The sequence below is a fragment of the Callospermophilus lateralis genome, chromosome 11 (assembly GCF_048772815.1).
Source record: "Callospermophilus lateralis isolate mCalLat2 chromosome 11, mCalLat2.hap1, whole genome shotgun sequence".
Classification (NCBI taxonomy): domain Eukaryota; kingdom Metazoa; phylum Chordata; class Mammalia; order Rodentia; family Sciuridae; genus Callospermophilus; species Callospermophilus lateralis.
The window spans coordinates 73,152,627-73,175,322 of record NC_135315.1 but is presented as its reverse complement, the minus strand read 5'-3'; the positions used below and the strand labels follow the sequence as shown (position 1 = coordinate 73,175,322).

General features: G+C 43.9%; 1 protein-coding gene across 1 annotated transcript in view; it reads right to left on the bottom strand.

The window, feature by feature from the left end:
- Window positions 1-2,999, bottom strand: part of LOC143410839 (CD226 antigen-like) — a 59,153-nt gene extending 56,154 nt beyond the window's left edge. The window contains exons 1-2 of the mRNA XM_076871579.1: window positions 2,954-2,999; window positions 2,363-2,695 (exon numbers count right to left, since the gene is read on the bottom strand). Coding sequence (XP_076727694.1) covers window positions 2,363-2,695; window positions 2,954-2,999 — 379 coding nt within the window. The remainder of the gene's footprint in view (window positions 1-2,362; window positions 2,696-2,953) is intronic.
- Between the last annotated feature and the right edge of the window lie 19,697 nt (window positions 3,000-22,696).

The window sequence follows — 22,696 nt, the reverse complement described above, 5'->3', positions numbered from 1 at the left end:
CCTTGGAAAGGCCACTAGACCTCAGTGCCCTCATTTGTAAAATCAAAGAAATGCCCACACTCAAGTGTGTAATAGGGGCTAAGGGAGAAGATCTGTGTAACACTGACACGTGCAATCCCCTACACCTGAAAAGCTACCAAGAAGTAGCAGAAGTCAACACACTTAGAGGGCAGGGACTTGATTCCTTCATCCATTTGAAGTTCTTATAATCTGTTATAGAAATTAGAATTTTCAGATTCCAAGTTTTAGTTTTTTCTTGTTAAATAGATAATCAGTTCCCCTTGACATTATCCCCAAAACGCAATCATTAGAGATCCTGGATGTTGTGAACAAAACACATAAGGAAAATCTTTGTTATATTCAACGTAAACTTTGAAATACAACTAATATTCAGTTTAAAGTCTCTATCATCCTCAGTTTGAAACAAGGAAGCCCTCAAATCTCCCAGTGAGGTGGAAGATCCTGACTGGTTCACGATGTCAACTGTTCTGTAAAAATAAAAATGATCAAGACCAACATGTAAAAAGCTACCATCACAAGGAATCGAGCCAGATGAGGACTGGTACCTCTTTGGCAACTAGCTGAATATTTCACCCTTGATCATGAAAAAGCCCATCAGGCAGGAAGCTCTCTTTTACCCTGTTCAAAATATAAGAACAACAAATTTAGATGATAAGAATAGAGGACTATTCCCAAAGCTGTTCACACATGATGCTAAAAATCCTACCGTGGCACAGCAATAACCTTGACAATTCAGCTCCATACTGCATCCTAAACATTTAGAAAAGGCCAGGCTGCCTGTTTTCAATTGGTTGCCTTGTAAGAGAAATCGAAATACCTGACCTGTTGCTAAAATTTCAGAGGCCGGACCATGCATGGCAGGGAGACGGGCCCATCTCCTTCCAGCCCTGGAGGCTCAGGCCCCATGTGCAATCCCAAGACCCTTACCAACCCACACCTTCACTTGAAAGACTGGTCAGAAGGGGACTATACTTGCAAACAGCACTGAACAGATGTCTGCACACAGTAGCAAATGGGTTCTGTATGGCAAGATGGAATCTTTCAAAAAATTAATGTGTAATTAAGGTGGTGTTGCCAATTAACACTCTGTAAGTCCTAGCTATATACACAAAATTAGTCCTGAGTTAAACATAAAGAGAAAGGGAAACTATGCACATAAACATTCTTTCCTTGCAATACCTTATATTCCTCATATAATACTGTAATTATGCTTTGGAACATGGTTTGCTTGGCCTGGAGTTGTAGCTCAACAGCAGGGTGTTCGCCTGCCATGTGAGCAGCTCTGGCTTCAGTTATCTGCAACATTCACACACACACACACACACACACACACACACACACACAAAGCAATAAGCACACGTGTGTGTGTTTGAAGCACAGAACATGACTCTCTTAAAAATAAATCATATAGTGTTCTCCTCTATATATTCAAGGAGTGTGATTTGAAAGTCACCAGGTAAGAAATGCATGGTTTCAAAATTAGACTGTCGCTTATATATGAAAATGTCAACATTAATCATTTTGTATCAAAAACACAGGAAATGCTAGTAGTAATGATGGTAGTAATACTTTCTATTCTCTGATGACCATGGGCCAAGTTCTTTATAGTCTCCCTAAACTATTCAACAAAGAGAGTGCTGTTATTAACTCAATTTACCATTTCAGAAACCCAAGATTAAGAGAGAGAGGGAGTGCCACTGATACAAATTTATATAAAAGTACTGACTACAACACCCAAGCTTTCTCAGTAAATCGTATCCACTCTATGTGGCCACTACAGAAGGACCAAACCACAACCACAGGGGGACAGAGCAAAAATATCCCAAGACATCATTAGACTCTCACATGATAGCTAGTGACTTCTGAAGGAAGAGTCCTGTCTAGGTGAATTTGGAAGGGGCGGAAGACAGGCCACTGTTTGAACCCTGCCAGGATTCACTAATAATCTCAGATGACGTCGGATACAAGGACCTGGAGCCATCCAGAGGTTGAAGCCAGTGCTGAGTGCCTAGCCCAAGGGCCGGCTCCTGAACTCACGTGTGGCCTCATCCATGAATCTAGGCTCGTGTTCTCATGAAGACACCTAGAGCCCATGCTTTCTGCTTCCATATTGAAATCAATGAGCCACTTCCACGCGGAAATGACAGCCCACTAAGAAATGAATTTGGTCCACAGAATCACTCCTTTGAAACAGTAAGATCATACAGCGCAGAAAAGGGTTTGGGGAAAGCCCCAAGAATAGGATAAAGCATTTGCAGCTTCCACTTGGGCTTGACAGAATTCAGTATTGTGGAATTCAATATTGTGGGGTGGGGAGAGGGAGAATGAAATTTGCCCTTACCTGACTGAACCACACGGATTGTCTTTTTCCAAGTTCCATGTGTGTAAGTCAGGAAAGAGCAGGAATAGGTGCCGACATCGGTCTCAGAGGCATTATAAAAGGAGAGGATCACAGTGTTGGGAGCCGTCGTTGAGTTCAAAAGGTGAACCTTCTTGACATAGGGGTCATGGATGAACACACCGTAAATGGGGTGGAGCAAGCCTATGGACTTCTGCACATCGTGGATCTTAAACCACTCCACCTGGGTAATGTCCACTGATGGGTACATACATTCTAGAGTCATATTCTCAGCAAATTTAATAGTCGTGTCCCAAAATGTCTCTTCACATAGAGCTGAAATATACAACATGACATAAATTCAGTTAGACTTGATAATGGAATACCAAATAAATACCTTCAGCTTTCTAACAAGAGGAAGGAAGGAAGCTGAGATCTTGGGAAGACTGGCCGTTTTCTACTGCTCATGTTGGCAGTTCCTCTAGTCCTTGGAACAAGTGAGAAATCATCAAAGAAATCCTGCACATATCACACTGAAATACCAAAAATCGAGTTAATTTGTTAAATGAAGACAAAAAGATTTTCTTTTTTTACCTTTGTGTACATGAAGAATAGCCAAAAGGAAAGTAAGATAATCCATCTCTGGAAACTGCTTGGGAGGCTGGTGCATAAAAAAAAAAAAACAATTTGTACGGCGTTACATCTCAGGCCCAGCACAATGACGGTCTCCTTCCTTTCAGATGTTATCAGTAGCGTCTTCTTTTTCTGAAGTATGAACACAGGAAGAAGGTCTTAGCTTCAAAGGCAGGTTTGCTCTCGTACAAGGATGGGCAGATTTGAGCTATCTCTCTCTCGGGGAACAGCTATTTTCAAGATCTCATTTTCTACAGAAAGTCATTCATTCAACAAGCGTTTGCTGAGTGTGTTCTAGGTGCCCAACTCTGTTCTAGGACATGAGGATAGACAGACTCAACGTGCACACACACACACACACACACACACACACATACACACACACACACACACACGCTTCTTGCCGTGCCCACATTCTAGTGGGAAGAGATAGAAACCAAAAAAACCCAAAGTAAAAAATATGTGTACCAAGTCAGAGGTGGTAAGTGCAGGAGAAAACATCAGCAGGAAAGGGAGGCAGGCAGGAGCTAGTGTCTCCTTTTCAGCAGGAAGGTCCAAGGACTCCTCAGTGACAAGGGGAGATGGGAGCAGAGGCTAAAGGTCAAGGGGAGGTGCGTCAAGGTCTTGGGGACAGAGTCTCCATCCAGCATAAGAGCCTTCCTCCTCCTCCACCTGAGAGCCGGCCTCAGGCACTTGCTTAGGTGGAGATGACAGACCAGGGAGGGCTCTCCATACCCAACAGAACCATGTCCAGACCTCATACAAAGCCACCATTCTGCCTGACTTCCTTATTCAACTTTTTATTTTGAAAGGATCATAGATCTCCCAGAGTTGGCGAGGCGGCCAGAGCAGTTCTGCACGACTTTGCCCAGTGGACCAGTGGCTGTGTGGTACCTGGCCACAGGACCATACCCAGAATGTGACTGGCTGCCCAGGGGCACCACTGCTCTTCCTCTTCTTCCAAGTAACACTTGTAATCCCTGAGACTCTGTGAAGAACACCTTAACACGCCAGGACAAAGATCCTGTCTCTATGAAGAGGGGCTGTGGAGTATCTGGCCCATTGACAGCACCGATAGCGGGTGAGTGGCAGTCACTGAGGATGGCCTGATGCCCAGAAGTTTATCTATGGTGTCCCACAGGCGCCACTGGCAGCCAACGTGGGGACGGTTTCAGAGATCACGAAGTTTGCAGTGTCTAAGAGCCCGATCAGTTCAACATGTGCGTGTATTATGCACCAGGCCCCTTGATGCACTCAGAGCCTTTACCTTCCCTAAAGCCCCCACGTCTGAAATCACAGTATCGCTACGCACTTCAGTCGGAAGAGGTACCTGTTATCTCTGTTCTGTAAGTAACTCAGCACAACAGTCACCCCAATCTGACCTTGATGCCAGCTACCCCCTTAGTCCTTGGAAAAACAAGCATGAGGAGATCAGGGCCATGCTCACAGCCACAGGTGACACAGTGGGTCAGAAAGACAAAAAAACAATTGACTACAGTGAATGACAATTTCTATACAAATTATCTGATTAAGTTTTATGACAGCCCAAAGAGGGAGTCATTCATTTTAACAGATTTTAGAAAGGTTTCACAGAAAAAAAAAGTGGAAGAAAGATATGTTCATGGAAGGCATTTTCAGGAAATGGTGTGACTACAGTCTAGGGGTTAAGACTACAGTCTAGGGGTGTGACTCTAGCCTAGGGGGTGTGAATAGAGTCTAAAGGGTATGGGTCTAAGGATGTGACTATAATCTAGGAGCGTAATTGCAATCTAGGGGTTCAGACTATACGGGTATGACTACAATCTAGGAGTACGTATATAGTAGATGGGGGTGTGACTACTATCTAGGAATGTGACAACTGTCTAGGGGTGTGACTACCAATCTAGGAATGTGACTATAATATATGGGGGTATAGCTACTGACTAAGGGTATGACTACTATCTAGGGGTGTAGCTACAGTATAGGGGTATCTGTACAGCCTAGGAGTGTATGACTACAGTGTAAAGGTGTGACTGCCACCTGGATCTACAATCTGAGGACATGACTGGTAAAGATGTAACTAAAGTCTAGAGGTGTAAACTGTAACCCAGGGGTGTGACCAGAGTCTGGGGGTGTGACCACAGTCTGAGGGTGTGATCACAGCCCAGAGACATGACTATGCTCTGGAAATATGACTACAGTCTAGAGACAGGACTATACTTTGGGAATGTGACTATGGTCTTGGGGTGTGACTGTACTGTGGGGTGTGATTATAGTCTCAAAGGTAAAGAAATGGCCAAAAATGAGGTTAAATCTGGATAGATAAGTGTCTTCAACGGCACACATAAAGGGGTTGGTCTGTGGCGTAAGCATATCTATGGAAGAAACAGATCCACTGAGAATCTTGTTCTTGTGGCTGATCTGGACAATTTTACATTTTGTGAGATAACTTAGGTCACCATGGAAAATGGACTGGCAGTGGCAAGGACTCAAGAATATATGTCTGAGTTGGAAAAATTTATTTCATCCATCAAGTCTTATTTATAAGATCTCCTTTTAACAGGTGCCAACCAAGATAAGACTTACAAAATATGAGTTAGAGCAAGGCCCAAGAATTCTCAAGTGCTAAAGAAAGCACCCTTCTAACTGTCCCCTTGTACCCACCACATCCTGCCTCAGACCTTTGTCACTTCACCCACCACATACACACTCTCGCATGCTGGCACTCACATGTTTACACTCCCACATGCATGCACTCACACATTCTTACACACATGTTCACACCTACGCATTGACTCACACTAGCACACATATTCATGCACTCACACATCCTCCAATACACACATGCACACACATGCTCAGGCATAAAAGTCAAACACATTCACATATTCTCAGTCATACACATTCGCATACATGCATATGTACACTCACACACATACACACACATGTACTCATATGCTCACACATACATGTACACATAAATTCTCATTCACATAATGCACATACATTCACACACATGTACACACACATGCACAAAATGCTCATAGTCATATACTCACATGCTCACAGTCACACACAGTCACACACATGCTTACAGCTACATATTTACACACACACACATTCTCATGCTCACACTCATAAGTACACTCCCATGCACACATACATGTTTTACTAGGAGGTATCTTGTAACAGAGACAGTGAGGTCCCTGAAGCCAAATATATACACTTTATGAACTTTTATAGAAAATAATTCCTAATCCTGGTCTATGTAGAAAGACAGATTTTGGACAAACAGACATACAAATAAAGTTATTGTTAAAACATTATACCCAAAATCAAATAATACAACTAACAAATGGTCAAGTGAATTAAACAGACACTCTCAAAAGAAAAAATACAAGTGGCTGACAAATATATGAGAAATGTTCAACATCATTAGCAATTAGGAAAATGCATATCAAAACTACACTGAAATTTCATCTCACATCAGTCCAGAATGACAGTCATTAAGAATACATAATAATAAATGCTGGAGGGATGTGGGCTAAAAGGAACACTTTTAAACTGTTGGTAGAATTCTAAATTACTACAACCACTATGGAAATCAGTATGGAGCTTCCTCAAAAGACTAGGCGTGGAACAACCGCATGACTCAGCTACACCACTCCTTGGAATTTACCCTGAAGAATTAAAGTCATCTTACTGCAGTGATACATGCATACCCATGTTTACAGCAGCACAGTTCACAATAGCCAAACTATGGAACCAGCCTACGTGTCTATCAATGAATGAATGGATAAGGAAAATGTGGCATATATACAAAATGGAGTTTTACTCAGAAATAAAGAAAAATGAAATTATGTCATTTGCAAGAAAATGGATGAAATTTGAGATTCTCATGTTAAGCAAAATAAGTCAAACTCCTAAAGTTGAGTCCTATGTTTTCTCATGTGGAAGCTAGAGAAGAAACAGGCAAAAAAAAGGTGGGGGTGGATCTCCTAAAAATCAAAAGGAGATCAGTAGAGGAAAGGGTCCCAGGGGAAGGAGCGGGGAAGTGCTGGGGACTGATATTGGCCAAATGATATTGTTATATTGGGTGCATGAATAAATATGTAATAATAAATCCCATCATTACACACCACTGTAGTGAACCAATAAAAATGTGGAAAAAAAAACAGTTCTCATGTTATAAAGTGAATAAGAATGTGTTGGCATAGGAGAGAACAACTAGGGTTGGCCACCAAGCACAGATCCTCTTTAGGCAGGGTGGGGTAAGGCTCTCTCAGGGAGGGACTCCGTATGGAGACATCTAGAACTGGGAGGCATTAGGTACATGAGGGTGCAGCAGGAGCAAGCACAGCAATTCAGCTGGACAGGAGAGCAAGAGCACCCAGGCAGACTCTGTGGGAAATGGAATAGAAAGTGACAGGAGATCTGACTGTGTGATCAGATGGAGTGAGAGTGCTTTGCCAATCAGCACCTCCTAATATGAGTCCTCAGGGAAAATGAGAGCACCAGCATGACCAATCTGATTTAAACCCTTAGTAGGTAAATGACCATCACCCACCACCCTCTCCATACTTCTAACAAGAACTTGATTTTACTTGGGTGCCGACTCATTTCCCCATACCACAGGGGTATTATGATGAATCTAAGCTATTCCACTGATGATTGTGATTGATTTGAGGACTTGGAGAAGCCAACCATGGCCCACATTGACCCAATCAGAGTAAAGAAATTATTTATATTCCATACCAAGACAACAGTTCCCATGCACCCCTACCCTGCCCCCTCCAATGAATGTGAACAAGGAAGACTCTTACTCCGGGCACTACAGGCAGCTATCTGAAGAAACTCAGCTTGAGGACAGACACAATGACAGAGAAATGGAAATAAACTTGGGTCTCAGTTGGCATCATGGAACTACAGGATCCACCGCCTCTGGACTGCGATCATAGTGTTTGATATAATAAAATTTTCGACTTAAAAGCCAATTAGAAAGTTTTCATATACATCTGATATGGTATGATTTTTTATGGCTGCTAGGTGAAGAAAAGATTGGAAAGGAACTAGAAGGAATATCAAACTATTTGGAAACCATTACTATATCTAAGAAAAGGAATGATGGCTAGAACTAGAATAATTTCCATGGACATGAAAATAAATGAACTTACTTCCAGAGATGACCTATTTTCATATTTAAATATAACAATAGGCATCCTTAACTTTGTGTTTCTTAGGCAGGTTGCAGTCAGGAAAAATTCCTAATGGTACAACAGAGATACTTCATAAGAGAAACTACTAGAAAAGTGATAGGAAAAAATTTAAAAACAAGCAGGGATGGGGAAACAAGTCAAACAGGAACATTAGAAGAATTCATTTGTAGAATTCAGGGAGAGCCAGGAGTACCCAGTGTGGAGGTTGCTGGTTCAAGCTAGGATCTTGGAGGAGGTGAAACCCCTAAAGAGATATGGAAACAGGCCAGGGAATGAATTTTTCATTGAAAAAGACAAATGACAGATAAGGAAACTGATACTCATAGAATTTAAGTTATTGCTAATAAAAGGTATTTGAGAAAACCCCACAGCTAACATCACACTCAATGTTGAATGTGCCCCTGGGATCAGGAAGAAGACAAGGATGTCTGCTTTCACCTCTGCTATTCATACTGTATTGAAGGCTTCAGCCAGAGCAATTAGGCAAGAAAAAGAAATACAAGGTATCCAAATACCAAAAGAAGAACTAAAACTCTTTCTGTTCACTGATGACATGATCTTATATATAAACATCCCCGCAAAATCCACCAGAAATTATTGAGCTAATAAACAAGTTCAACAATGTTGAAGGATAAATCAACACATGAAAATCTGTTCTATATGCTAACAGTAAGTAATGTGAGATCTAAATTAAGAAAAGAATTCCACTTACAATAGCACCCAAACAATACAATGCATATAAATAAATTTAATCAAGGACGTGTAAGATTTTACATTGAAAAATTACAAAATATTGCTGAAAGAAAATAAAGATGCATGGTTTTTCCTAAATATGAAAAACTTGTGCTTAGAAAGTATGTCTAAAAGCCAGACCATGCTCCTGAACTGGAAATTTTAATAGTTAAGGTGGAAATACCTCTCATAGAAATCTACAGATTCAATGAAATCCTTACAGAAATCTAGATAGTGGAAGGAGGGACTGGGAGAGATGGCCTAGGGTATAGGGTTCTCTTTGGGAGTGATGAAAATGTTTTGAACTCAAAAAGGTGGTAGTTTAAAGAACTTTGTGAATGTACTAAACATCACCTGATCATGCACTCTAAATTGGTTGTTTCGTGTTATGTGACTGTCACTTCAATACAATAATTTACTGCCAATGAATAGGAAAAGGACAAACCCAGCAGAGGTCACATTTGCTGTTGGCTGTTCACTCACTGATGTCACCTGATCCCACACTCATCCTGATCCACAAGTACAACTGAGCCTCACAGTGCCTTCTACGAGCCCAGTGGCACACATTATGTCACACTTTCATGGTGACAGCTGAGAATAAATAATGCAAAAGACAATGGGTTGTCAGACAAATTATTAAGAAATAAAAAAAATCCTAAATGCTTTTAAATGAACTTGTAAACATGCATATGTGGCTGTGTGTGTGTGTGTGTGTGTGTGTGTGCACACGCAAAAGAAAAGCAGCAGGGGTCAGGATAGGGAAAAGTGTGGCAGAGGTGCAGGTAGAAGACCAGAGGGACAGGGCAAATCAAATAGCTTTGACAGTGTTCTGCTAGGGACCTCAGAAGGAAAGCAATATAATGAAGCATCTTCTACTCTCAGGGGCTCCCAAAGCCTCAGGGAACCTTCTCTCCTAGCAGAAGGTATTGGTGTGTGGGAGAAGTTTTGAGAAAGGGTAGTAATCAATAATAACTCCTTCCCTCCCTGGGCTTCTGAAGCCCAAGTGGCTGAGAGATGAAAACCACCTTAGGGCACTTGCACTATGAAATCGAGGGACCTAGAGGTCACAGATTTACACGGAAGGTGCAGAAGGACTTGGGGCTGACACAGCAGCTCAGCAGTTACCCGTGTGCCAAGGAAGAGCGCTATTTATCAACATCTAACCAAAGACAAATAGAGACTGCACTTGTGCTATTTTTGTTGTGTCCACAGCCATTTTTTGCATGATTTATGAAGGAGTTTGGGCTTGAGTTTTTTTTCCTAATAGAGCTGTCTGTATAAAAGAGCTTTGTCCTCGAGGAAGCCATTAATCAAAATATTACAGGATTCTTCTGCCATTTAAGAACGCGTCAGCTGACCACATGCGTCTGAATGCATCTCACGAGCTGGCCTCCAAGTGCAGACTCCTGGGTGACCTGCTGCACCATCTTCACGCACAGTGAGTTCTACGTGCAAGGCAGAGGCCTTGTCTCTCACTTTCAATGTTCCTGCCATCTGCACTGTGTTCTGCTTCCCCACCAGTCTCCACCATGTGGGGATTCTCGTCCTACTGAATTGCCCCAACCCCACCGTCCCAGGCTCATGCTACAGCCCCTGGCCTGTGTGGTGGGGATTCTGTTCCTGACTGACACCTTTCTGTGTTTGCTCAGAGAGCTGCTGATATGCTGGGAAGAGAAACGCCCGTGCCACTCTGAGAACACATGGCTGGCTGGGAAGGTTCCAGGTGTGAGGTCCTGTTTCTCCTCCTTTGGGTGCAAGGGGTTGGCTGGGTTCTTCTGCTGGGGTGCCCTATTGTTAAGAGGCTCATGCTCCCAGCGTGTTTCCACAGAGCGCTACCGCTTAAGTGTCTGCTCCCTGCCCAGCTGACTGGCGTGAAGAAAATCTGATGAGGAAAATGTGGTCTCCTCCAGACGATGATGCCCTTAGAACTTAGGCAACCCACAGATCTGCCCCCAGGAGTTAGTGAGCAATAAAGCCCACTTTCATTGAACTTAGAATCTTCAGTTTGCTTTCAGCAGGAGTCCTCTAGAACAGAGTTCTAGAAATTATGGCCCATGGGCTGAATCCCGCTGCTGCCTGGTTTCTGTGAATAGTTTAGCTATAACACAGCGAAGCACCCTCCTTGGTCCACAGGTGATCTGTTCTGCTCCTGTGTCCATGGTAGAGCCGGGTGGTGCTGATTCAGGACAGACGCCATTTGGACTACAAAACAGTTAACTTAGCTATCTGCCTCTCACAGAAATTGTTTCCCAATGCTTGCATAGTGTAGTTAATCCTGAGATAGCAGACATTTATTATTTAATTTTATCCTCACCTAGTATTTCTGGAGAGAAAGAAGACTCAGCCTAATGGCCCAGACACTGGTAAAACCAGCTCAGTCTTATTCTCAAGAACTGACACTATCGGATTTATGCTAAATACAATTCTTCTGGGAACACACTAAGGAAAAGTACTTAAATGGCATCCTTTTACTAAAAACTACACCCATCATTAAACTCACAGGTTTACAGAGCTTCAACTCATTACAGTCTCCTCCCATGGCTCTCTCCCTGCTGCATCTACTTGTCACATGGTATTATTGGCAGTCCCTCCCCTTTATCCACTGTTAATTTATAGCATGTGAACTTGGACATCCAGTATTTCCTGGGGCTACTGACCTCGAGACGTGAGTGTGCTCCCAGCAGCTCTCCTGCTCAGTGCCTGGGAAGGTCCAGTTGGCCTGGTCACTCTCTGCTCACCCGCATTGGCTCTGGCCCCTGCTGTTCTCAGGCCCTTCTTCAGGTGGCAGGATCAGCAGGGAGCGCTTGTCCGACTGAGGCTGCCGCTCCTCCTGCTCCTGAGCTCTTCTCTCCACCAGAGCCTCTCCAGGTAGCGGCCGAGCAAAGCATTAATATCTCATGAGGCTGTCTTTTTTGAAGTCAAGAAGTTTCCCTGCTTCTGGAAGCATCTTTACCATTTCAGCTCCCCGGACTCACTCCAGACTCAGCTACGTTTCTGTCCCTCTTCTTTCTCCTTAGAGTCCACAGGCTGAAAGGATGTGCATCGCATCCTCTGCTCTGACTCTAAATTGAAACTACATGCAAAGACTTCAGGCTGGTTTCTTTACCTTTTCTTCCCCATTTTTTTTCTGTCAATCAAAGCACTGAATATTCAGCAGTCTTTTAAATTCAGGAAGCTTTCTTATCTCTGCCTTTATCTATGTTTCAGTCCTATCTTCTAGAGTTCCCCCCCCCTTTGCCTTTCATTCTCTATGAGATGTAGGTGATAGTGGAGGTGACAATAACAAGTATGTGTGTGTGTGTGTGTGTGTGTACATGGACACAGAATCAGGAAGTGATTACAAAAGACAGAGTCATTTGGGAAAAGTTCCTAGCCTATATAGACATGGTCTGTGTAAGTCGGAGAGAACAATGGACTTTCAACCCAAGGCCCCAGGGATGTAAGTATCATCTCTCCTACTGCAGGCTCTGACATTTATCTTGAATTGTGTGGGTAGACAGTAAGGATATACTAGAGGAGAAGTAGAGTGTGAGAAAGTGCACAAGCTGGTGTTTCTGAAGAACCGTCTCCCATGTTTAGCTGCTTGTGTCTTAGAAACACCACTGTGTCACAGCTGTACCCAACAACAGTGAACTTGGCTTTTTATTCCTTTGCTTTACTAGATCATGGAGGCTCCCTATTGGTTAAGGATTGCGTCTGAGGCTTGAGTTCCTGGAATTCATTGAGCTACTGGAAGGACAGCGCTGGGCAGGTGGGTGAGAAGGCCTGGGGCAAGCCTGCCCCGTACGGTCAGTTCTGCTGGCCTCTTTGCTGGACCATCTGTCTGTCTGAAAGCTAGAACAGGCAGAGCTGTCCTTTATTGAGCACGTACCGTGGACCACAAGTAGCTTTCCAAAACACCAGCGGACTCCTGTCACTCCTTTCAATGTCTCACTGTCCTCAGGAGACTGTTCAAACTTCTTGCTGACTACAGGCCTGCCGTGATTAATCCCTGCCATTTCCCCAGGTCTAGCACCTCACCAACCTTTTGCTCACTCCTAGCCTACACTTGAGACCCACCAGATATTTTCTGTTTTAAAGGCCATGCTCTGGTACGGTGGGCTCTCACCCAAGGGCCCCTTACACTCTACTTCTCCTCTAGTATATCCTTACTGTCTACCCACACAATTCAAGATAAATGTCAGAGCCTGCAGTAGGAGAGATGATACTTACATCCCTGGGGCCTTGGGTTGAAAGTCCATTGTTCTCTCCGACTCACACAGACCATGTCTATATAGGCTAGGAACTTTTCCCAAATGACTCTGTCTTTTGTAATCACTTCCTGATTCTGTGTCCATGTGCACACACACACACACACACACACACACATTTGTTATTGTCACCTCCACTATCACCTACATCTCATAATACAGCCACTGCTCTGGTTCGGTGAGACAGCAGGGAGACAGCCTTCCTGGGGACCAGCCATGGAGATTTGGTAGATTCTACTTGGAGGATTTGGGATGTTTGTAACGTAAAGAACCTGACAATTACTTTTTGTGTACCTTCCAAAGGACCGAGGTAGTCCCAGGGATCCAAACTTGTCCTCTGGACAGGAGGCTACATAATATCCCTCTGCAAGTAGGAGAAATGCTAAAAGATGACCTGATCAATAATGATCAATAACAGAAGCAACCTGAGACAGATGAAAGTGCCCCATATCTGGCAAATAGTCACTCTGAATGTTCCAACCAGTAGAACAAACAGAGGTGACCTGGTGGAAAGTCAAGGAGGCAGAGTGACCATCCGTGATTCACAGAGAGGAACAAGATTCCTCCCTCCATAACATTTTAGTGGCCCTTACAAAGGGCTCTTTCTACAGTTTTAGAGCAAAACTACTCTTTAATGCTATCATTTATTAACAGAAGTAGGAGACACGGGAGACGTCATCACACTGCTGGCTGGAGCGTCACATCCACTCTTGCTGCCTCATTCTCTGTCCCATAGTGTCAACTCATTGTCTCAACAAAGGGTAAGGAAGGGGAAGAACCAAGCAGCCTCCCTGAGCGTACAAACTCTTTGCAGTGTGACCCTACATTGTCTTCGCAGAAAAATTATAGCTGCTAAGTAGAAAAGAACAATCATGGATGAATTTTTAAATCATCATTTCACAATCCCCATTAAAAGATCAACACAATAGATCAAGACAACTGTTAAGAGAAGCTAAAATCATTCCGTGAAGGGCGAATGGGGAACTTCACAAGCAAAGAATTGCTGCCAGGCAATACCTGTTCCCCCTCAACCACAGCTTCCCTACTCAGGGCACTAGAGACGTCAGGGGGCCATGTAGGGGGCCAGCCTCTCCAGTGGCTGAGCTGGCATGCTGCCAGTCCTGCAGAGCAGCTGGTCCTGTAGGAGCAAGCAAGCAAGAGGCAACACAGAGAGCCGTGACTGAACACAGAGAGCAGGAGCTACTCCGAACAGAGGTCCCGGTTTCCTCAGTGAAGAAAGAGCAATGAAGATTAACAAGAAAATATCACTGGATCCAGCCTATGCCACAAGGCACTCAGGGATTTTAAATATCCTTCCCTGATAAAGGCTCGTGGTGATTCTGGAATTTATTTAGCAGGATAAAGAAAATTGACTAGAATCTAAAGGCAAACTTGATAGTGACAGACCAGAGGACTCTCCAGTCAATTCCTAAACAAGACAGGGATAATCTTTGAAATATTCTGGAAGTTTTGATTAAGTGTAATAGATTTTTTAAAAAGGAATAGAAACTATAAATCTAGAAAATTATTCAGAATTTCTTATTTGTGCATGATTGACCTAGAGAAGACACAGACTCCAATAGAAATGTAAATAAATTAGGTGTCAGGCAACAATGATTTTATGAACCAATGGCTTCATGTCCCATCCTAAAGCACAGCAAAACTGTGCTTACGCATGTATATAAAAGCATAGTGTTTGCACAGACAGGAGTGTACCTCAGAGGCTTGTAGAAATTAAACAAAGAAATTTGTGAATGATAATAAAGGAAATCTTGAATAAATGGAGGTACATGCTATGTTCCTCTATGGCAAGACCCACTTTGAGAATACATTAAAAATATATATTTTAAAATTTTCCTGAAATGTTACAACCACTCACATCTTTGAACAGTTCAGGCTGTGACAGACTCTTCGGGAGGTACTGGCTAGCTACACAAGTGACATCTGAGGCTCCTGAAAGGTCACGCAGGGTGCTGGATCCTCAGGCTGTTGTCACTGTTTATGGAAATGCTCACATAATGAAAATGTCCCTAATTAGCAAGTGCTCCATGTAAATGCAGAAAGAATAGCAAAGCCCATGATTTCAGTGCCTGGTCAGTGTGACGCTCCAGTTCAGTGGGGAAAGAACTGGTCTCTAACACACAGCCTCAGGGAAACCGACTCCCACTCAGAGCCCCAGGCCAGCTCCGCCCACACCACCCAGAATGCCCACCCCTTGGGCGGTGGGATCTCTGCAGAGCACCTCAGGGCCAGATGCTCCCTTCACCAGCATCCCTCACAGTGTGAGTCAGGGCACAGAATGTCACCTCTGCCTGATGCATTTATTCCCTTGAAATCTGAATCAGAAGCTCAAAGTTTTGAAGCAGTGCCACAGAGTCTATCCTGGCAGAGGGCTACAGAGGCTGCAGCCCCATCCAACCCAGAGACAGCCCCACACATCGTCCACCGGCACCAGGGGACGGCAGCAGGCATCTGGGTCTGCAGCAAGCAGTGGCTGTACTCCCCACGCCACTGGGGTAGGGCAGGGATGACGGGGCTGGCTTGCCTCAGGCAACTTCTGCTCTCACCACTGCATTTATTTTATGACCAATCACATATCCCACATCCTTCTCAAAAACCAACCTGACGTACAACAGAGATACCAAAATTAAAAGAAGTAAAAAGAAAACCTCCTTATTTAGCAAATAATCTACTGAGTGTGAAGATAACCATGGAGCACCATGAACCAGTACCACAATGACGGTGTTAAACACCTACACCTCTAAGAATGTCCCTCAACCCCTTTATTCTTTTAATTTTTAAAATTTATTTATATTTCATGGCAAAACCTTTAGCATAGGATCCACCATCTTAGCAAAAATTTTTGAGTGCAGCAATATCACAATGTTGCTAACTATAGTCACCATGTTGTACAGACCCCGAAACTCATTCATCCTGACAGACAGACTTTCATGTCCTTTGGTCAGACGGTATCCTCTATCCTTTGCCTGTCACCCCCTTCTCACGGTGGACTTGGAAACATGATGACCAAGAACCCTGATGAATACATTCATCTTTTACATCAGCATAAATTTCAGATTTACTACGATTTGAATAAAAATACATTCTGAAAAAATTAAAAAATGTGTTTTATAAACCTAAAAAATGAAGATAGGTTTTCCAAATGTATGTGTATTTTTAAATGTATAGAATATATTTTTAATGCACATGCATATATGTGTATAAACTATAAATATTAAAAAGACTTTCCATAAAAAAACTTAGAACTCTGATGTTGCAAGCACATACAAACAAAGCAGAAATCCAGGAGAGTCTGTAAAGGGATGCACAAAAGTCATGAAATATCAGTGTGATGTTTTCTAAATATAACACATTTACATATCAGTGATTTTAAAAATATTCACAAATAGCTCAATAAACAACAGACAATGGATATTAAACATCAATTTACAAAAGATCACAAAAAAGAAAAAAATAGAAAAAACTATTTACCCTCATCAGTTGTAATCAAGGAAAATTAAAACAATATATTAGGCTGGGATTGTGGTTAGAGTGCTCGCCTAGTGCAAGGTCCTGGGTTCGATCCTCAGCACCACATAAAAATAAATAAAATAAAGATGATATTGTGTCCAACTAAAAGATAAGTATTTTAGAAAAAAAACAACATATCAATTTTCACTCAAGTTTGCAAATAAAAACAAAAAGAGGCCAGGCACTGTGGCACATGCCTGTAATCCCAAGGGCTCAGGAGGTGGACCCAGGAGCATTGCAAGTTCAAAGCCAGTCTCAGCAGTTTAGCAAGGCCTTTAGCAACTTAGTGAGACCCTGTCTCTAAATACAAAAGAGGGCTGGGGATGTGGCTTAGTAGTTGAGTGCCCCTGAGTTCAATCCCTGGTATCCCCAAAAAACAAAAAGAATAATGATGACCATTGTTAAAAAGAGCAAGCGAGAATACAGTTTGCCAAATGCAGGTGAAAGTGTGAACTGGCATAAACATTCTGTATGTTCATGGTTTTAAGCAACATATATGAAAAATACACTTGTCAAATCCTCAGGCCCAGCAAAATGTTATCCAAAAAAGGGTAAATTTATGAAATTTAGCAAAAAAAGTATGTCTAAAATATGTAAATCCTTATAACACATTTTTATCAATAGAATTGGAGAAATGCAGGCCCGTCTTTGGTGGGGCAGTTGAATTAGTCGTGATGAATCCAAATGACGGCTACTGTGCTGCCCTGTCATGGTCACACAGATCTATGTTGAGACAGAATGCAATGTTGCATGTGCAGAATGTTTTGCAGCACACATGTTCCCCATAAAAACGAGACGATGAACAAAGCCCCAAGAAGCTCCTGGGCGAGGCACCCCTGCCTGCTTCTCACCTGGTCCCAGCACTGCCAAGGGCCCACCTCGCTTTTCCCACAACTCCTTGGCCAGTGTCCTTCTTCCTCTGCTTTCTTCTATGCTCTCTGGATGGTACCAAGGTTTCAAAGAAATAAATACTTGAGACACAGTTCAGGGACTCCAAACCTTGAGTATCAGACCTGGGTAAATGTGAAGTTGTTCTGAGAAAATTTTTTCTAAAGACATCAGGAAGCAGCAGCCAGATGGCCTTATGGACATGCAGGGACATGTAGATATCCATTATCTCCTTCCCCCAGCCCCAGTCCCCTGACACAGCTCACTCTTCTCTCCTCCATATTCCTGATAACACTGCACTCTTCATTGCGACTACTTAGTGAGAGGGGACCAGCTGCTATCCTTGAAAACAAGTGTGTGGCAGCCACCTGTGGGACCTACAGTCCTTGGTACACAGGAGGGTGGGAGGACTATTGGGCTGTGGGTGAGCCCCTCCTGGAATTACCCTTGGCCAAGTGTGCTCTGCCCTTGGCAGGGACCATGAGGACCTTCAACACTCTTAATGTGGGAAAGCTTATTTTGCCGACCATGCTCTTAATACTGCTGCATCCCAGGTTACTGACAGAAATTTGTATTTTCCCAAATGGCAGAAAATCTGTGTGTGTTGAATTGAAGATATATTCTCCCTCGATATCTTTTCCTGCAAATGTCTGAATTCTCTTTTTGTTACTTTTGCTGCTTTCTTGTTTTTCCTGAGCATAGAGAATATTTTCATCTGCAATTAGATCCATTTGCAACTGAGCTACTCAGTGAGCTTTTACACCACGGTCCTTGTCCCCACGCTCAGCACCTTAGCAAGGTGGCTCAGTGCGGGTGGTCTCCAGACTCAGTGGCCCAGTGGGCTGCCGCTCCCTGAGCATGCGTTGGGCGTGGATGTAGCCTGGGTGGTGGGGCTCAGGCTGCACAGGCTCCCCACCATGATCCCAATGCACACCCGGATGCACTGCTGTATTAATAGCCTCTTGTTTCATTTTCAAATCTTCCTCATTTGGATGATAAACTCTGTGGTCACCCAGGAGCCATCTAGAGGGTTGTGGGCTTGAAGTTCCTTGACCAGGAAACCCTTTGGTCCTGAACCAACTAGGACAGTGGTCACCCTTGCTAGAGCAGGGACCAAGGACATTTGGGACCAGCCCACCTTCTTCTGGTCAGCTCTTATGGGAGGTGGTGAGCCCCTCCCTCTACTCAGCCCTTGGTCAGGGTTACCCAGGTCCAGCACAGAGATACTCACAATGCCCAAAGTCAAGACAGCAGGGCCTGTCCCCACTGTCCCCCCCTGGCCTCTTTGAAGAGTTGCCTACCTCTCCACAAAGACTGCTAGGTCCTGGGAAGGGCAAGCGGGAGCAGACAGAAGCAGGCTTACCTGCTCACAGGAGCTACCCACGCAGGGCAGGTGACCGTGGTCCTTCTGAACAGGAGCTGGGCCCTAAGAGGACCTGTCTTTCATCCCATGCACACAAAATAATCAGGTGAACCTGTCTTTCATCCCTTTTACAAAATAATCAGGTGAACCAGGACATGAATACCTGGAATGCTTTCTGATCTGACGCTGCACTCTATGTATAACTGTGCCTTTGGTCTTAACGTGTTTTTTGTCTCTGAATCTTCTGACTGCCGCAGTCTGGCTGGGCACAAATCACGAGCCACTGAAGCAGGAACAAACTTTATTTCTGAACTCCACCAGCACACTCCACACACGGTCCCGGGAACTCCCCCAAAGCCACGCGGCTCCTCCAGGAACCCCCAACTGGAAATCCCCCCTCACTTCCCCAACTAATGGGAACTCTCTGGGAATCCCAGGGAGAACTCCAAAGTAGCAGGCCGAGGGGGACAGCAGTGGTCTAATATTATAATTGAATACACAGCTTAACATAATCATTATCATCTCAATGGCTTGCTGGCGTCACCTCTCAACCACTCCATCTGGCAAAAATGCGTCATTCTGACTGGGCTATGGCTCTCAGCATCTGACTTGCTTATGAATCGAGAAGGCTGACTGCTGTCTTCCCTGCTGTATCAAATGTGACCAACATCTGGGTCTGCTTGGGACTTAGCAGCTTCCCAGGACACAGGATTATTCATGTAAACACCAGGAAAGTCCTGAGATAACCCCAATAGTGGGTCACCAATGCCAACGACAGTGTCCAGCATAAAGCAGGTGCTCAGCAAACAACTGTCGCATAACTATAATCTTAACTCTTATTTTGCAGATCTGTTCTTAGAATAGGACGTGGGGAAGAGGTGTAAAATGGCTTGACAGATGCAAGCGTGGGCACAAAGGGAGGGTTAAGGCTTTCTCCTGCAGGGTTCTCACTCCATCCCGGAGGTTGAGTGGCAGGGTGATGAGATGCGCCAGCTTGTCTCCCTTCCGTGTTCTCCCTTGTATCCCTGAAGCCAGAACCCTGGATGCTGCCTGTACCAAAACCCCTGCCAGCAAGATTCTAAGTTAAATTTTGCCCACAAAAGGCGCTGGCATAAGATCTGCCATCAGAAGAGAAGCAGGATCTAAGTCCCGTCAAACTGACGCCACGTGATTCCCACTGTGTCAAGGCATGCTTCTTGTTCTTCAGCTGTGAGGGCAGCACCTAGGAGGCTTGGAGCAGCCTCCACCTGGATCTTCCTGAAGACCCCCTGCCTGTGCACTGAGGCAGCTGCAGATGGACGGTGGGTTCTTGCAGTTCTGAAACTTCCAACTCTCAAAACTTCAACGTCAACCTCAATTCAGGAGAGCCTTCAGGTCCATTCCTGCAGGACTTCAGCCCTGCAGGTGCCTACTGCTCTGTCTTCAACTCCATCCTGCTTAAACGTCTACATTTATTTCCATTTTCCTGACTGATCCCTGACGGGTGCATTGGATCTAATACATTTTGTTCACTGCTGCTAGTGGGAGAAATGCTAACTGACCTTATAAAGGGGGAGCCTGGGCCATGAGGGAGCCAAGATGCTGCCAAGGGTCACAGCCCATGGCCAGGAGAGGAGTGGAGACCACAGCTGTGGACAGCATCCTCAGGGAAAGGCCTCCTGCTGTTCCCTTAGCGGTGAGGAAGATCTTTACAGCAGATCCCTGCAGGCCTTATCAGCCAGCCGTGGATTCCATCTATTTGTTAAATCACAACCTACCTCCAAAATTAGTGGCTTTCTCACATTCTTTGGGTTGGCAATGCAGGCAGTTCTTCTGCTGAGGACTTTCACTTCTTCCCACTTCTGTGTGATCGAGTGGTTTCTGAGATCCTCTCTCCCCTCCTGTCAGAGCATTATTTGGGTACCCAGGGCTGCTGTGCTTGTTTCCTACCTGCCATTGTAACACACTGCTGCAAAGCTAGTCTTACAACACCTGAGCCCAACATGGGTCTTAATGAGCTGAAATCCAAACCCCAGCTGGGTGAGCTCCTCTCTGGCGTCTCTGGGTGACAATGTGTCTTCCTGCCTCTCCCAGCTTCCAGAGGCTGCCCTCTTTGCTGGGTGGTCTTCCAGCTCTTGTTCCAGCTTCAGGGTCAGCAAAGCGGCCTCTCTCTGACCACATTCTCACTAGCATCTTTCTGATTCTCATCCCTGCCCCCTCTTGCACTTTGAAGGACTCCCCTGATGGCCCTGGGTACATTCAGACCATCCACTAGGAGCGCCTTCCACCCCCAGCTTCCCACCTCCAGGTCCTTAACTTTAATCACACCCGCGAGGTCCCTTTTGGCATGAAAACTCTCACACTCACAGGTTCCAAGGGATTAGGATGTGGATATCTTTGGGGAATCATTACTCTGCCTGCCACACCAACCAAATATAAATAGGTTAATTTATTTCCTTTTTCATTGCAAACATGGACTTTGGTTTATTCAAAGCTCTAGAGCTTGGCAGAGAAATAACAGAACTATCTGAGAAAACTCCGTCATCCCTGGTGTTCAGCCTGTGGTTTGCTATCCTGAGAACTTCTGGAAAAGATGATTTGAAGGAAAAAAAATCATAAAAATCAGAGATAGAAGGAAAATTGTTAACTAAAATTAAGTTGCACATACACGCATCTAATTCACTATCAGCTAAAAATACCAGGTCGTTAAACTATTTCCTCCTCCAATCTTTTTAGACCTATTTCTTTCTGATAATAGAATTCCAAGATCCTGTGGATTCCTAAGAGTTAGGATTGAAATGCACATTACAAGAAAACGAGGTGATGAAAATAAAACCAGGCTAAATTCTAACACAAGCTGAAGTCCATGACTATGCATTCAGAGTGTGTTAAATTTTATGCATCTGGCTTATTTTAAGTCATTTGTACCAAGTCTCCCACTTACTTAAATCTTCTCTGCTATTGCAACCACATTATCCTTTCTCTCCTTCTTTAATTTATGCATATTGATTTCTCTAGGGACCTTTTCAATTCCTCCTCCTTGCATGGTTTTCCTTCCCCATCCTGAGCACCAGCATGCCTTTCTCCTTCTTAATGGCCTCTCAGAGGAGCTATTCCACCACTTCAGTGCCATCAATAAAAAGCTGAGATGTCCTCAGGTTCAAAGTTGCATACCAGGTGCAGTTTTCCTAAAACTCAACTATACGATCAGACGGTTCCTTTACCCACATTGAATAAGTTGCAGGCTTTTGCATAAACAGACTAAAATTTGGTATTTTATTTGCTCTTATTGAGCCAAAACTTAAAAGATCTACCATAAATGTGGATATCCAGGATACACTTCATTCACAGAAGCTGCAAATCCTTCTTCCCCAGTGCCAAGGCTGTCTTGAGGCCATCTTTGAGCTGTCCTCTAGAGTCCCCATATGCATCCACCAAACACTGAAGAGTAGCCATAGAAATACCTCTAGGAGCAACCTCTTGCTGCTCACTTGACTCTTGCCATTTCTGGCTCTCAAAACATTCACTCTGGGACCAGAGATTCACTTTCTCTTAGCTCATTATGCAATGGCCCTCAGGTCTACTTTCTGAGAAGCAATATAGATGGTCAGGTGCTTTGCTAATCTCCTCATTTAATCCTCCAACTATCAGCACCCTAGGCAATGACCACTGGACTATTGCTATGTGATAAATATTTCTCTAATGCTTCATATATTTGATTGATTTTATCCTTTTTAAAATCTTGAAGAGGGAATCAGTAGCATTC